Genomic DNA, 12,894 nt, shown 5'->3' on the forward strand with positions numbered 1-12,894 from the left:
GGAACCTGCAAATTTTTACTGGAAAAGTGTATGATAACCCAAAAAATTTGCAAGAGAGAATCGAGAGCGTAACAACACGGGAGAGCTGCAAATTCTTGCTAGTGAAATTTTTACTAGCAGAAATTAGCTAGCAGAAGAAGAAGAAGAATAAATGTCAAAAGTCGCCATTTGTTGAATTAGTTTAGCACAAACAAAAGTAAAAGGAGTTTAAATCAAAATATTGTGACTGTGTAAGTGCTTGTGTGTAAAGCAGACCGATTTATAAATAGTAAAATGTTTCTTCTCAATTTTACGCTCTATTTTACTTTTACGCTCTCGCTGCAATGTTTTACTGGAGAAGTTACTATACAAACCTAAAATTTATTGCTGTCCAGCTTTCATTTTGGTCGCTAGATATAAATTATATCAGTGGCAATATTTGTGTGGTCTTTTTATATCTTGATATAAGCATCTGTGAGATAGCTTCTAAAACGTATTTTTGCCGAATTTAATCACTTAAAAAATTTAGAAAATAGGCTATTTTACATTCAATTACATAATTACAAATACTTTAACCGAAAAAATTTCAATATTTGCTTTTATAATAAAATATCAATAATGTTGCCGCCACGAAGTTTTCATGCAAATGAACATGTAGCTGTCAAACTGACAAATTGCCGGCAATAGATGGCAAGATATAAGCTCTGATATATATTGCTCTTGAAGAGCAATGAGCGGTCTCCATTGGCTATTTATATTCTAACATAAGTTGCGATCGCGTACGAGTCCGGACTAGTCAGAATCAGTCAGATTTTACTGGAAATCGATCCCGTACTCGGTTCTCTGACTATTGAGAGGACAAAAAAGAGAGTAAATACGGTTCTCTCTCTGTCAGAAGTTACCAGTTTTAGTCCGAGAATTTTTTGCTGGTAAATTCTGGTAAAAGTGTCAAACGATCAGCTGTAGTGTGTTTGGCAACCAAATTGTAAACAAAAGAAAAGTGCACTCTGCTAATTCATGTTGAAAAGTATTTAATTACTTGCTTAAGTGGATTCTAATGAATTTGAAAGTGTTTTTGGTTATTTACATGTGTGAACTGAGTATGTTTACATAAAAAATAAGCAAAAATTTACAACCGAAATTTGGAGGTTATGTTAAAGTTGACAGAAGTTACCATTTTTTACTAGAAAGCGATCCCGTACTTTTCAATGTTACTCTCTTGCTCTGAGTGAATTTTTATTTTTTGACAGTTTTAAGGTATTCGAACAGACCGAAACGCAAACAGCTGTTTTCTCAAGAATGATAGAATACATTATTTTCTGGACCGTGCTGTTTTCTGTTGTGTAATTTGACATTTTATTATTATTAAATTTTTCTGGAGATGCGTGCGTTCTGTTGGGGAGTTTTGCAGACCAAATAATTAATATTTTTTCAGTTACCATCATAGGTTATGGCCTGCATCCGTGGCTGTCTGAATCTTTTACCTGTAAATATTCGAGCGACGAGAAATTTAAGCATGTCGGCGATGAGACGAGCTCAAGAGGCTTTAGACAAAATTAAGGACAATAATCCATATTTCGAAAAGTATGCTGACAAAATATCAAAACTTCAGAAAACATCGCCGGAAGAGTTCCTAGACCGTGTTGACAAAGTCGTGCACCCTATAAAGGAAGGAAAAAGTCAAGCGCGGTAAGCGTATTTTTCCTTATATGTATTAACGTCAACTTATTGGCAAGCTATTTTCATAGGACATACTCGGAGTTGCTCAATCCAAAACAATCACGGAAGAATGAACAAGTCAGTGAAATACCATATAAGAAGTTGGCGGATATTATGAAACTTGAGCTAATGGAAGATAAGACGGCTGAGGAAATCTCAAAGATTTGGTACGAATACCATAAAACAAAGGATGTGCTTGCGGCCACATTAACCGTAAACCAATTTGATACGCTTATGGAACGCGCGAAGCAATATCCCATATTTTTGCTTCCACTTCCTCGTAGCGAAGGTTTCGAGTTTATAATGCTACAGTTTGCCGCTAATGCGGTTCATTTCACAACTTTGCTAGCCTACCAGGTGAGTGGTGAAAATTTCGTCAGATTAAACATGACTTTTGATACCCGTTATCTGGCAGGTGCATGCTGAAAATGCGCCGGAATGTTTAACATTGGTGCACTACACTGAAATGAAGGATAAAGGTATCATTCTAATGCGCGGTGAATATGATAGCAAAGTCCTCACTGGACAAGAAGCACAATGTTTAGCCAATGAATTGCAAATGTTTTATTACAAAAGTGATCAAAGCAAAATAAAACTCTTGGAAACGTTTAACAAAAAGCCAGATGAGTTCAAGCATACGGATTTAATCAAAGAAGTTGAAAATATTCAGTTGGCTTGAAAAAATAATATCCTTGGAACTTTGGTACATTGTGTATTTATTAAATATGTAGCTTTTAGAATTCTTGCTTCATCGCCAACTGTTTTAAGAATGTTTCTATAAATGTAATAAACGAAAATGAGAAATCTTCGAAATATGGACTTAGTTATAATATCGAGCCCTAACCGCCAAAATAACGTAAGTACATATTATGTACAGTGACGAGCAAAAATGGTCGAATGATGATTATTTATAAACATTCACAATGTTTTCAAGTGTTTAATTTTTTAGTTAGTTTGTTTTTATAAAAACAATGTTCATGCTATAACCGCTAACATATTAATTATAGTTCCGAACTATAATTAAAAAAATTCTTAAAACTTCTATCAAAGTTTCCAACTTGTCAACAGGGATTTTATGACAACTTTCTGTTATGTTCTTTTATAGCCAACGAATAAGTTGTAAGTTTTAAGCGGTTAATGAATCGCGTTGATTTCACTGCATCCAAATTTTAATTTTGAGTTTGTTCTCCAGACGCCACTATCCAATTCCTATGGATACGTTTTCGAGATGTTTGCAATTTACCGTTATTCAGCTTAAAAAAAGAGTGGTTCCACTTAATCACAGTATACAGTAAACCAGCCATTGACAATATGCTTATTTGAAAATTAATACATGAAATATTGTGCATGTATAGGATTATTTTGTCATTAACCCATAGGCAATGACTGGTGCAAAAGTACCCCCAAATGTTTGTTGATATATTTGAAATGTAAATTTTAACAGCGAAATTCGTAAACAAAAAATAATAAAACAAAAATATTGTTGATGGGAGGTGGTCGTGGTTATAGACAGATTTCACCAAAATTTAATACTATCCTAAATTATACCAAAGGCAACTTCGGCACCGACTTTCGTTAAAATATCTAAATTTTGTTCGAGTTAGCGTGTTTACAAACAGATACCAATTCATTTCATTTCGTCATTCTGAATATTTTGATAAATATGTATGTAATAATATGTGTATATACATTTTATACCGTTGAAAAACGGCCTTGCTTATCTGCATAAACCTTTCCTGCATTAGTTCGAGCGTCGATATATAACTTTGGGTACATGTTTCATAAAAACTTTGGAGATCTCCACTATGACAGTGGTATATTTTTAAATTATTATTGACTCAAAGTTGCGTTTGGAACCAGATATGACTTATGTTGGAACTGCATCCGGTTATAATCGCTTACGCTGCAAGCCTGATTTGCTAGGAATTTTGTTTTTCTCGTTGTTTTATTTAAAGTGACTTGGAAATATTTGCCACTATAAGAAAATATTGAAATTGGATTTCATTTGGGTTAAAGAAAACGACAGCTGTGAAAAAATATCAACCAATACATTCAAATAAATTGTCAAATAAGCATATTTACATTTTTTGTTTTGCCTATCTGGATTACTGTATACTGTGCACTTAATCAGGTATATCTTACGAACCAATTAAATAATCGTAATACGAGACACGGAAAATGAAAGCAAATAATATTCTCCATAAACTGTATATACATCACTTTTCGATAGCCCTGACAGTTTCAGAAACTCATCAATCATTCCCAATTTTATGTTTTTTTGATGGAAAAATGCAAAAAATTCCAACTTTAACAGGGAATTAATTAAATAAAATAACAGTTTCTGTGTAAAAATTTTGTACTTGTGTTAAAGCCTGTTCCTGTAGAAAAAAAATTAAGCTACCAATGAAGCAAATCGATGGATAAATAAGAAAATAATGAAATGAAAATGCGCAAGGAATTCTTGTATGAAATATGAGCAGAAAAGAGTGTTATTCATATGCCACGTACACCTGAGTAGGTAGAGTGTTTGCATCGAAAACAAGAGGTGTCAGAAATGATTAATTAATTTCTCAGAAACTATAACGGCATATAGGTAAATAATTATAGATATTAGTTGCGTTCCAGATGCTTCACGATATTCACGAAATTCACGATTTGCAGGAACAGCTGTTTTCTCCATTAATAAACCTTATGGGAGGTGGTCACCTGGAACGACATCCTGTAAAAACCTGCAAATCGTGAAGCATCTGGAACGCAACTATTGTCTTCCCAGAGAGCGTATATTACGATCTGCCTTATTTAAAAAATATCATTGTTGCCCACATACCACACCAAACCATACCAAGGCGTATTTAACAGATGATAGCAGCACCCTTTTATTTTTCTTCGCCTCACGGCTTCATATGTCAAATGGCTGCTGTTGATTGGTTGCTGTGAATCCCAAACGACATGTCAGCTATATGTCGTGGTGACAATGTCATGCGGGTGTACTCCTATCAAAGACTTATAAGTTATAACACACAACGTCTTGCAGCAGTCACTTATAAAAGGTCCATTGCAAGATACTGTCGCTTGAATGCCATTAATGATCCCTGCATGACCAAGTCATGCAGATCACATGGTTGGTTGTTTGGTTAAAGTGGCGAGTTTAACAACTCCAATTAGCACTTATGCGCGCCGTTTTAAAACCACTACTCGCAATTTAAACCTGAAAAGAAAGCCCGAAAAGAAAGCAGCAGAAGTCGGTTATATATCTCAAATCCAGCCTGTGGAGTTCAAGAACTTAAAAAGTTGCAGTGGGTTAATATCAATTATGTCTGTTAAACCGCAGAAGCAGGGTTTGCCTAGAAGCCTGATTCTAGTCTTACATAGTGCTGGGCAATCGCAGAGCAGATGCTCCACCGTTTCTTCTGCATCTGGTGAATTACAACTTCGACAAGATATGTTGTGTTCCAGTCCTAGTCTTGCGGCATGGATGCCCACGGCCCAGTGGCCTGTGTAAACGGCAGTTAGTCGAGATAGATCCCTCCTGTTTAGTTTGATAAGAAAAACAGTGCGTTTTGCGCAGTAGGTGGGACACAGACTCTTGCAGACTCTGTAGGAATGTAGGTTTTTCCACCCACTGTTAGCCACATTCTTCCAGTGCTGAGAGATGCGGCTCTTGATATAGCTCAGAGGCACAAGGACCTCCTTTGCCTCTGAGATATCCAGAGCCGATCCATTCCTGGCCAGCTCGTCAGCCATCTCGTTGCCATGAGTTCTGCTGTGCCCCGGCACCCAGATCAGTGCAACGACGTGCCTGTCAGCTAAAACCATAGCGTTCTCCCTGCAGTGTGTTATTATGCTGGAGGGGATGATTACAGAGCCAAGTGCCTTGATCGCTGCCTGACTATCTGAGAAAATAACAATGCTGAGTCTCGCTAGCTTCGAGGCTAAAATTATTTCGGACGCCTCATTTATGGCAAAGTCCTCTGCCTGAAAAACATTGGCCGCATTAGGTAATCGAATAGACTCTTCAATTTGGAGGTCGGTTGAAAAAATTCCCGCCCCTGCCCCACAATCCATTTTTGAACCGTCCGTAAAAACGGATACTTGGAAGCGTTCAGTAAAAACAGGATCCTTCCACTCCTTTCTTGATGGAAAAATCGTGCCGAAGTTTTTCTTGAAGAAAAGCGAAAGACAAATGTAGTCAGTTTTTTTCGCGAATGCTTAGGTCTTTGAAAGAATACACGTACGTACGTTCTTTCCACAATCCAAGTTCCCTCAACCTGAGTGCACTCTGTGAAGCACTTTCCGTAATAAAGAGATCAATCGGTGGCAGATGACAGATGACCTTCAATGCTTCCGTTGGACATGATCTGATCGCCTCAGTAATCGCAATGCAGGCTGACCTTTGTACCCTGCCTAACATTGTGCGTATGTAGTTGATATCTACGGCTTTCCACCAAACCAGCGAGCCATATGCAATAATTGGGCGAATCACCACCTTGTACATCCATAGCATAAGATCAGGTCGTAGGCCCCACCTCTTACCCAGCATTTTCTTGCAGGAATACAGGGCACCATAGGCCTTTTTTACTCGGTGCTCTGCATTCATTTTCCAGTTTTATTTCGGTGTGAGAATGACTCTCAAATACTTAGCGTAAGGGGAAAGAGAGAGAGAGTAAGCCCGTTCAAGGAAGGTAGGTTAAAATTAGGAATCTTATTTCTTGTAGTGAATAATAGTAATTCGGTCTTCGAGGGATTAACGTTGAGCCCGCAGCCATTTGCCCAAGAACCCAATTCCCCCAGTGCTCTTTGAAGCATTTCGCTTATCACATTCATGCACAATCCGGATACCATAATCACTACATCGTCTGCATACGCAACAACTTTGACCCCTTTCCTGTTGAGTCTTAGAAGAATGTTGTTAAGTACGCAAAGCCACAGCAGCGGCGACAGTACCCCGCCTTGCGGAGTCAACCGCTTTGGATGACCGATGACTACGCTGGTGCCTAGCTTAGCGTTTACAATCCTTGTACGAAGCATGGTAGATATCCAGTTTACCAGGAAGTTCTCAATCCCCAGGTTTCTGAGTGATTGCTCTATCGCCTCCAGACTAACGTTGTTGAACGCCCCTTCTATGTCCAGGAAGGCCGCCAACGTATATTGTTTATTTTCCAGCGATGACTCTACCTTGTGTAAGACCTCATGGAACGCAGATTGTGTGGAGCGCCCTTTTAGGTAAGCATACTGTGCTGTAGACGATTCTCCATTGCCTAGTTTCGAACGAATGTGCATGTCCAGTAGCCACTCGAAAGTTTTCAGTACAAAAGACGAGAGACTGATGGGTCTGAAGTCCTTAGGCACCGTGTGTCCTCTCTTGCCTACCTTGGGAATGAAAACTACTTTAACACTTTGCCAATTAGACGGAACATGGTTGAGCATTATGCATGCTTTGAAAATGCTATCCAGCTATGAAATACCTCAGGAATGGGCCTCCTGTAGTATTGCTGGAAAGATCCCGTCCGGACCCGGAGATTTGTACGAGCTTACCATGGCACCGTTACTCACTGAGGCGACCCGGTGTCAGTTAGGCACCGTAGAAATACAGTCCGTTACCCCCGACTACAAACGTCGTCCAATAGGCACGGTTCGCTTAACCCCTTGGATTGAGGGAAACCTCCGAACCATGATCAAAGGGCATTGCGATGGGCTGTGCTATTGAAGAGCAGCGAGCCATCCCGCGATTCCCCCTGATCTTAGCAGGATACCGTTCTGACAACGCACAGAACATACTGGAGTATCCATTTCCAGCCGGCACCCTCGGGGAGGGTTCAGTGGAGGAACAATTTTTTCGCCAGCCGCAGAACTTTGAAATTACCATTTATATGAAAAAGTCATGAACGACTTCCATACAAACGGAGCCCACAGTCATTTAAGATGTAACTTTTCCGTACAAGACTCTTAAGTGACTAATGCATGACATTCGCTACGGGAAGGTAAAATCATTGAGAGGCAGTCTGACGTTTGCCAGCAATATAATTTTAAAATTCAAACTCAAGCTCACACACTCATTGTCCTTTTTAATCTCAAACAACAATTGTAACAATTTAATTTTCTTATTTTCAATTTTATATGATTTTAAAATGTTTTTAAAACTTCAGAAAAAATCATGGCCGACGAATAGAGAGAATAGAGGGTAAAATCTTCTAATGTTTTTATCATGTACATGGTTACAGCCAAAATGTATTCAACAAAGTGTGATTGATTTTGACATTGCTCTCATAAGAAACAGGCTATAATGTCAAATTGAAATGAATTGTTAACCCATTTGAAAATATTTTTTTTTCAAATTTGAATTATTTTTTTTTAAATTTACACAAAAATTTTGCAAGCAACAAATTTTCTTAATAAACGTGAAATTGGTAAGAGATAAACCGCCGAGGAGAGCAAGTAAGCACATTTAAAGTTTGGTAATAAGTAAATCTGTACGTTCGACTTTTCTTAAATATTTAATGTAAGGAAACCAAGATGAAACGGAGCAAAACTTTTGAACGGTGCGCTGTATGCAATAGAAGTCAGGACACGAAAATAGAGCGATGTTTTAAACCACCTAGTTGCGAGTTAAGACGCCAGCGATTTAGTGTTGTACTAGGTGATTCATCTCGTGTTTGTGAAAACCACTTCAAGGAAAGTGATTTCATTTGTTGTCCGTCCGAGTCAAGCACTTTCAAACGAGCTCGTTTATACCCAAACTATTTCGCATAAAAAAATTTCATTTCAAAATTGTTAGAGTTAAGCTCTCATATAAAATTGGAAACAAATGTAAAATCATACTTCTATAAGTGTCGAATAATGTTTAGGTTAAAAAATTTAAATATAAAAATAAACGCACAAAAGCATAAAACTTGGGCAATTAAAAACAAGAAAATTGCTAAAACGATTTATAAACAATTTGTTTTATTTTATTGACAAAATATATATATTCCAGGTAATGTAAGTAAAACAAAACTATAATCAAAATAAGAGCCTTGGTATCAGTGCTGACAAGATACATGCATCACTAAGGGTTAATTCGTTTGTTTATACTTTTTGACATTATAGTACCTTAAAAGAGAGCCGCACTGAGTTGTCAATCACACCTTGTTTAATACACCTTGGTTACAGCCAAAGGAATGAGAATGAATAATTCTTTTTAAGGAGCTTTAGAAAAACCTGACACATCTGGTTTGGTTTGTAAACAACGATCTCGCCATTATGCTTGATTCTAATTGTTTCTTAAAAATAGTTGACATCCGCATTCGCATCCGCATCCGCATCCGCTGTTAGCTGTTAGATATTCGCATCCATCCATCCATATAAAATACATGGAAAACTTTGGGCGCTTTGAGCAACCTCTAAATATTTTTTGATTTCCAAATAAAAAAATAAGGGTATATTTTTCGGTATAGAACAATCCTAAGGGGTGAGAGCATAAAATTCCGACTACTTTTTCACATGCATTTTTCGACCAACCTAGTGTACAAGCTGGTTCCCAAGTAAACGAAATTCTCTACTTTCTCGAAATTATAACTGTCAACAGTGATGTGAGTGCCAAGGCGCGAATGCCTTGACTGTTTATTTGATGAAAGGAGGTACCCGTACTAGAAAAGAAGAACTAAAACTAGAATAAATACTGAATCACATGTCTGTAGGACTATCGATAGGACCAAAAATAATCGATATAAGCGAAAAATAAAAAAACCTCGTTACTATCGATAGTGCTATCGATAGTTTTGCACTTCTAATTACAACTACTAATTGCAAACAGATTACTTTGATCAGCTGTTTTTTTGCTGACAAATTGCAGCTGGTAAAATTCTTTTTAGCAAGAATTAGCAACTTCCCCTCAATATCCCAAGTTCCCAAGTTAGAATACGTGAATTTCAAAATCGTGGCAAGTGCCAATTTTAAAGACGGTAACTTTTTCGATTTTCAGGTAGGTTTTCGATAAGGTTCTAGATGCATGATATATAAAAGTCGATTGTATACATATTTATACATATTTGATCAAAACAATTAAAACTATTTTTTACGCATTCACTTGATCCGTACAACAGTAGAGCAAAATAAATTCTGCCTTTAGGCCAAGTTTTATTAAAAAAAAAACACGCGTACTACGAAAATAGTTGGTATTTTTCAAAAACACTTAGTAAGGATGTAGTGATAACGTTGGAAATTCGTACCTGTACACTATTTCTCGACTGTTTAAATTTCTCGATTGCTTATATAAAACTTCTTAAACTATTATAAAAATTTTTTCTTCAACTTCTTCTATCTATTTATCTATAAATCGAAAATAAAATGATTAGAATCAAATTCGATGCCTCATTTTTGGCCACTTTTACTTGATTTCTGGCCCACTGTACATTGGTGTGCTTATTTAATATTTCCTCTTAGTTGCAATCCATTTGTAAGCATGTGTACATATGTAATAAGTTATTGAAAGTGAGCAGATTGTCTTGTATGTGACAAAATTGAAAAAAAAAAAATCCTAAATACCTACTTGAAAACTAGCTTGTGAACTTTATGATGAGTACATATTATTACGATAGGCTCTCATTAAGTGACAAAGTAAATAGTTTGTATCCCCATTTAAACGATTTATAGCCTAATGCTTATTATCGTTGTTTCAGCTGCGAGAAGAAATAAAATTATGCAGGCATATTCTGAAATTCGAAACTTTGAAATCGACTCGATTTGCCAAATATTTTTTAATTATATCCGATGAAAATAGGGAATAATATATAAACTCTAAAGAAGCAGCAGTGGTATTAAATAAATCATTTTCATGCGAGACTTGTAAATTTTTAGTTTAAAAACCATTGAAAAAATTATCGAAATCGAGTCGATTTCAAATTTTCGAATATCAGAACATGCCTGATAGTATAAAAAACTAAAAACTCGCTTTTATTACAATGTAAAAAATAATTTATCGAAATACAAAAATAATTTATAGAAATACAGATTTCATTTAAGAGAAATAGGAAGCTGCCTAACTTGACTTAATTAAACTTTTGAAACCAACCTATATATAACACGCGAAGGCATTTTTTGTTCAGAATATTATCTGTACCGTTCGTTCGATTTTCAAAACTGGGGTGTCAAATAAAAGCGCTTGGCCTGTAGATCTGCAAACTGGGTTTATTTTTTCTAAAGGAGTTGCCACCTGTTGAATAATCAAATTCAAATTTTTTAATAATAAATACCATCAGATCCGTACCGTTCGTTCGATTTTCAAAAGTGAGATGTCAAAGTAAAGGACTCGGACTGAAGATGTGCAATAGGGTTTAACTTTTTTGAAGAGTTGCCACCTTTTAAAAAATTAAGCTCAAAATTTTTAAAAAGTTAAACCAATTATTAAAAAAAGGCTTTGTTTCATAACTTAACTACAGGAGGGTTGCCACCTTTTTAAGAAATTAAATGCAATTTGATTTAAGGGAATCAGATAATAGAATTGTGTATGGGCGCCAGACGATAAATTTTAAGAACGTAGTAATTTGCAAACATTTTGAAGAGGGTTGCCACCTTTTTGAAAATTCGGACTTAGTTAACTTGTTGAGAAATCGCTTTTAGCTTTAGCTTTAAACTACTCTTGAAGAGGGTTGCCACCTTTTTAAAAACTGGAATTTAACTCACTTATACGCATACTATTTTAAATATGAAAATACGGGCGTCAAGCGAAAGAAATCTCTAGTTTGGACATTCAGAATTTTTGTTGAGGATTGCCACATGTTTAAACAGTGGCATTAAAATTATTTAATAAGTTGGATGACTTATTTAAAGGTGGGTATCAACGGCAATGGGTTTTTAGTGGGTTGCCACGTGTTTCAAAAATCAAATTCAACTTAAATCATCAGTTAATTGAAATTATACATACATATGGATGTACACCTGTTTTAATAGCCGAATTAAGCTAATTTATATACATGAATTATGAAATATTAAAATATGCGTGTCAGTCGAAAGAGATCTTAAGTTTAAAAATAACTTTGATCAGGCTTGCTAGCTTTTCGAAAAGTAACACCGTCCTAACTAAGTATATATACGTAATATTCGAGAAGGAATTTTTTGTTACGGTCATTAGATTTGCACCGTTCTTTCAACTTTCAAGTCGAAATAAAAACCTTTGCCTATACATGTGCGATAAGATTTTATTTCTTGAAGTGAGAAATTTTTTGTCGGTACAGGGTAATTTGAAATTTGATGATCTTAAAAACCGACACTACGCCAGATTTTAAAACTATGATAACGAATAGAATAACATGCGAATCAATCTTTGGTATTGTCTTTCGTAATGTTATTACCCACGTCTCCACCTTCTACAGATTCTGTTAAAAAAGCTGTGTTAAGACAGAAATGTCATACGGATACCGCAAATTTTCACTGTTAAACCATATCTGACTTGCCGAATTTCTTACCATCGCTGTCTTAACATCAGCTGTCATTTGGTTGGTTCACAACTCAGTTTTCATTTTACCGCGCCATCTAAATTGGGTACAGATTGATCTGATTGTCTTAATGCCATTTTGAAAGTGATATGTTAAGACAGCAAGTTGCCCACATGAGAGAGCGGAACAAAGTTAAAACAGAAGTTTGACAGATGTTAAGACACATTTAATAGAAAATGGAGACGTGGGGTTAGGTATGTAACATGATAACGGAAAGGGCTGCATACGCATCTAAGAATGAGATTGTTAATAAATTATTTAAGTTCTATAACTAAGATGTCATTGGCGGATCTAGGTAAGGGGGAAAAAGAGATAGTAAAAAGTCTTTCGTAAGACAGATGGCAAGATAGTTCGAAAGACTTTTGTTATTCTAGTACGAAAGTCTTAAAAAAAGCTCTCTCATTCACCACTCGTGGACACGAGGATGGCATTTTATACTCGTCGTAAAAAGTACAAAGGCCCACATTTCTGGATTTACTTGGAGCACACATCTGTAGTCGAGTTGTGTATAATTTCCTCTCAATATCCCCTAGAGAATTTCACTGATCGAGCTTAGACATCTATCAGAGATGGTAATGGCTACATCATCAGCATAAGCTGCTTGTTGTAATTTAAAGTACGTATGCCCATTAGGGTGGTACAAAAACAGTAAAGTCGGAATTGTAATGTTTTCACCCCCTAGGATTGTTCTATATTGAAAACAAGTATATCCCGTATTTTTTAT

General features: G+C 36.2%; 1 protein-coding gene across 2 annotated transcripts; it reads left to right on the plus strand.

Annotated features, from left to right (window-relative positions):
• Positions 1-1,307: 1,307 nt before the first annotated feature.
• Positions 1,308-2,511, plus strand: LOC108363201 (ATP synthase mitochondrial F1 complex assembly factor 1). Of its 2 annotated transcripts, none has more exons than XM_017616490.1 (4): positions 1,308-1,322; positions 1,415-1,668; positions 1,728-2,055; positions 2,114-2,511. In XM_017616490.1, the coding sequence occupies exons 2-4, from the start codon at positions 1,430-1,432 to the stop codon at positions 2,375-2,377; spliced, it is 831 nt and encodes a 276-aa protein (XP_017471979.1). In that variant the 5' UTR covers positions 1,308-1,322; positions 1,415-1,429; the 3' UTR covers positions 2,378-2,511. The 2 variants fall into 2 exon arrangements, with proteins under 2 accessions (XP_017471979.1, XP_017471978.1); XM_017616489.1 differs by lacking the exon at positions 1,308-1,322 and adding an exon at positions 1,342-1,360.
• Positions 2,512-12,894: the final 10,383 nt, after the last annotated feature.

Source organism: Rhagoletis zephyria, unplaced genomic scaffold, assembly GCF_001687245.7.
Source record: "Rhagoletis zephyria isolate East Lansing unplaced genomic scaffold, Rhagoletis_zephyria_1.1 Rzeph_scaffold_01213, whole genome shotgun sequence".
Classification (NCBI taxonomy): domain Eukaryota; kingdom Metazoa; phylum Arthropoda; class Insecta; order Diptera; family Tephritidae; genus Rhagoletis; species Rhagoletis zephyria.

Excerpts from the sequence above, each read along its gene's own strand:
- LOC108363201 (XM_017616490.1), top strand. The coding sequence starts at position 1,430 with ATGGCCTGCATCCGTGGCTGTCTGAATCTTTTACCTGTAAATATTCGA. Across the intron at positions 1,669-1,727 it reads GAAGGAAAAAGTCAAGCGCG|GACATACTCGGAGTTGCTCA; the intron begins GTAAGCGTATTT and ends CTATTTTCATAG. Across the intron at positions 2,056-2,113 it reads CAACTTTGCTAGCCTACCAG|GTGCATGCTGAAAATGCGCC; the intron begins GTGAGTGGTGAA and ends GTTATCTGGCAG.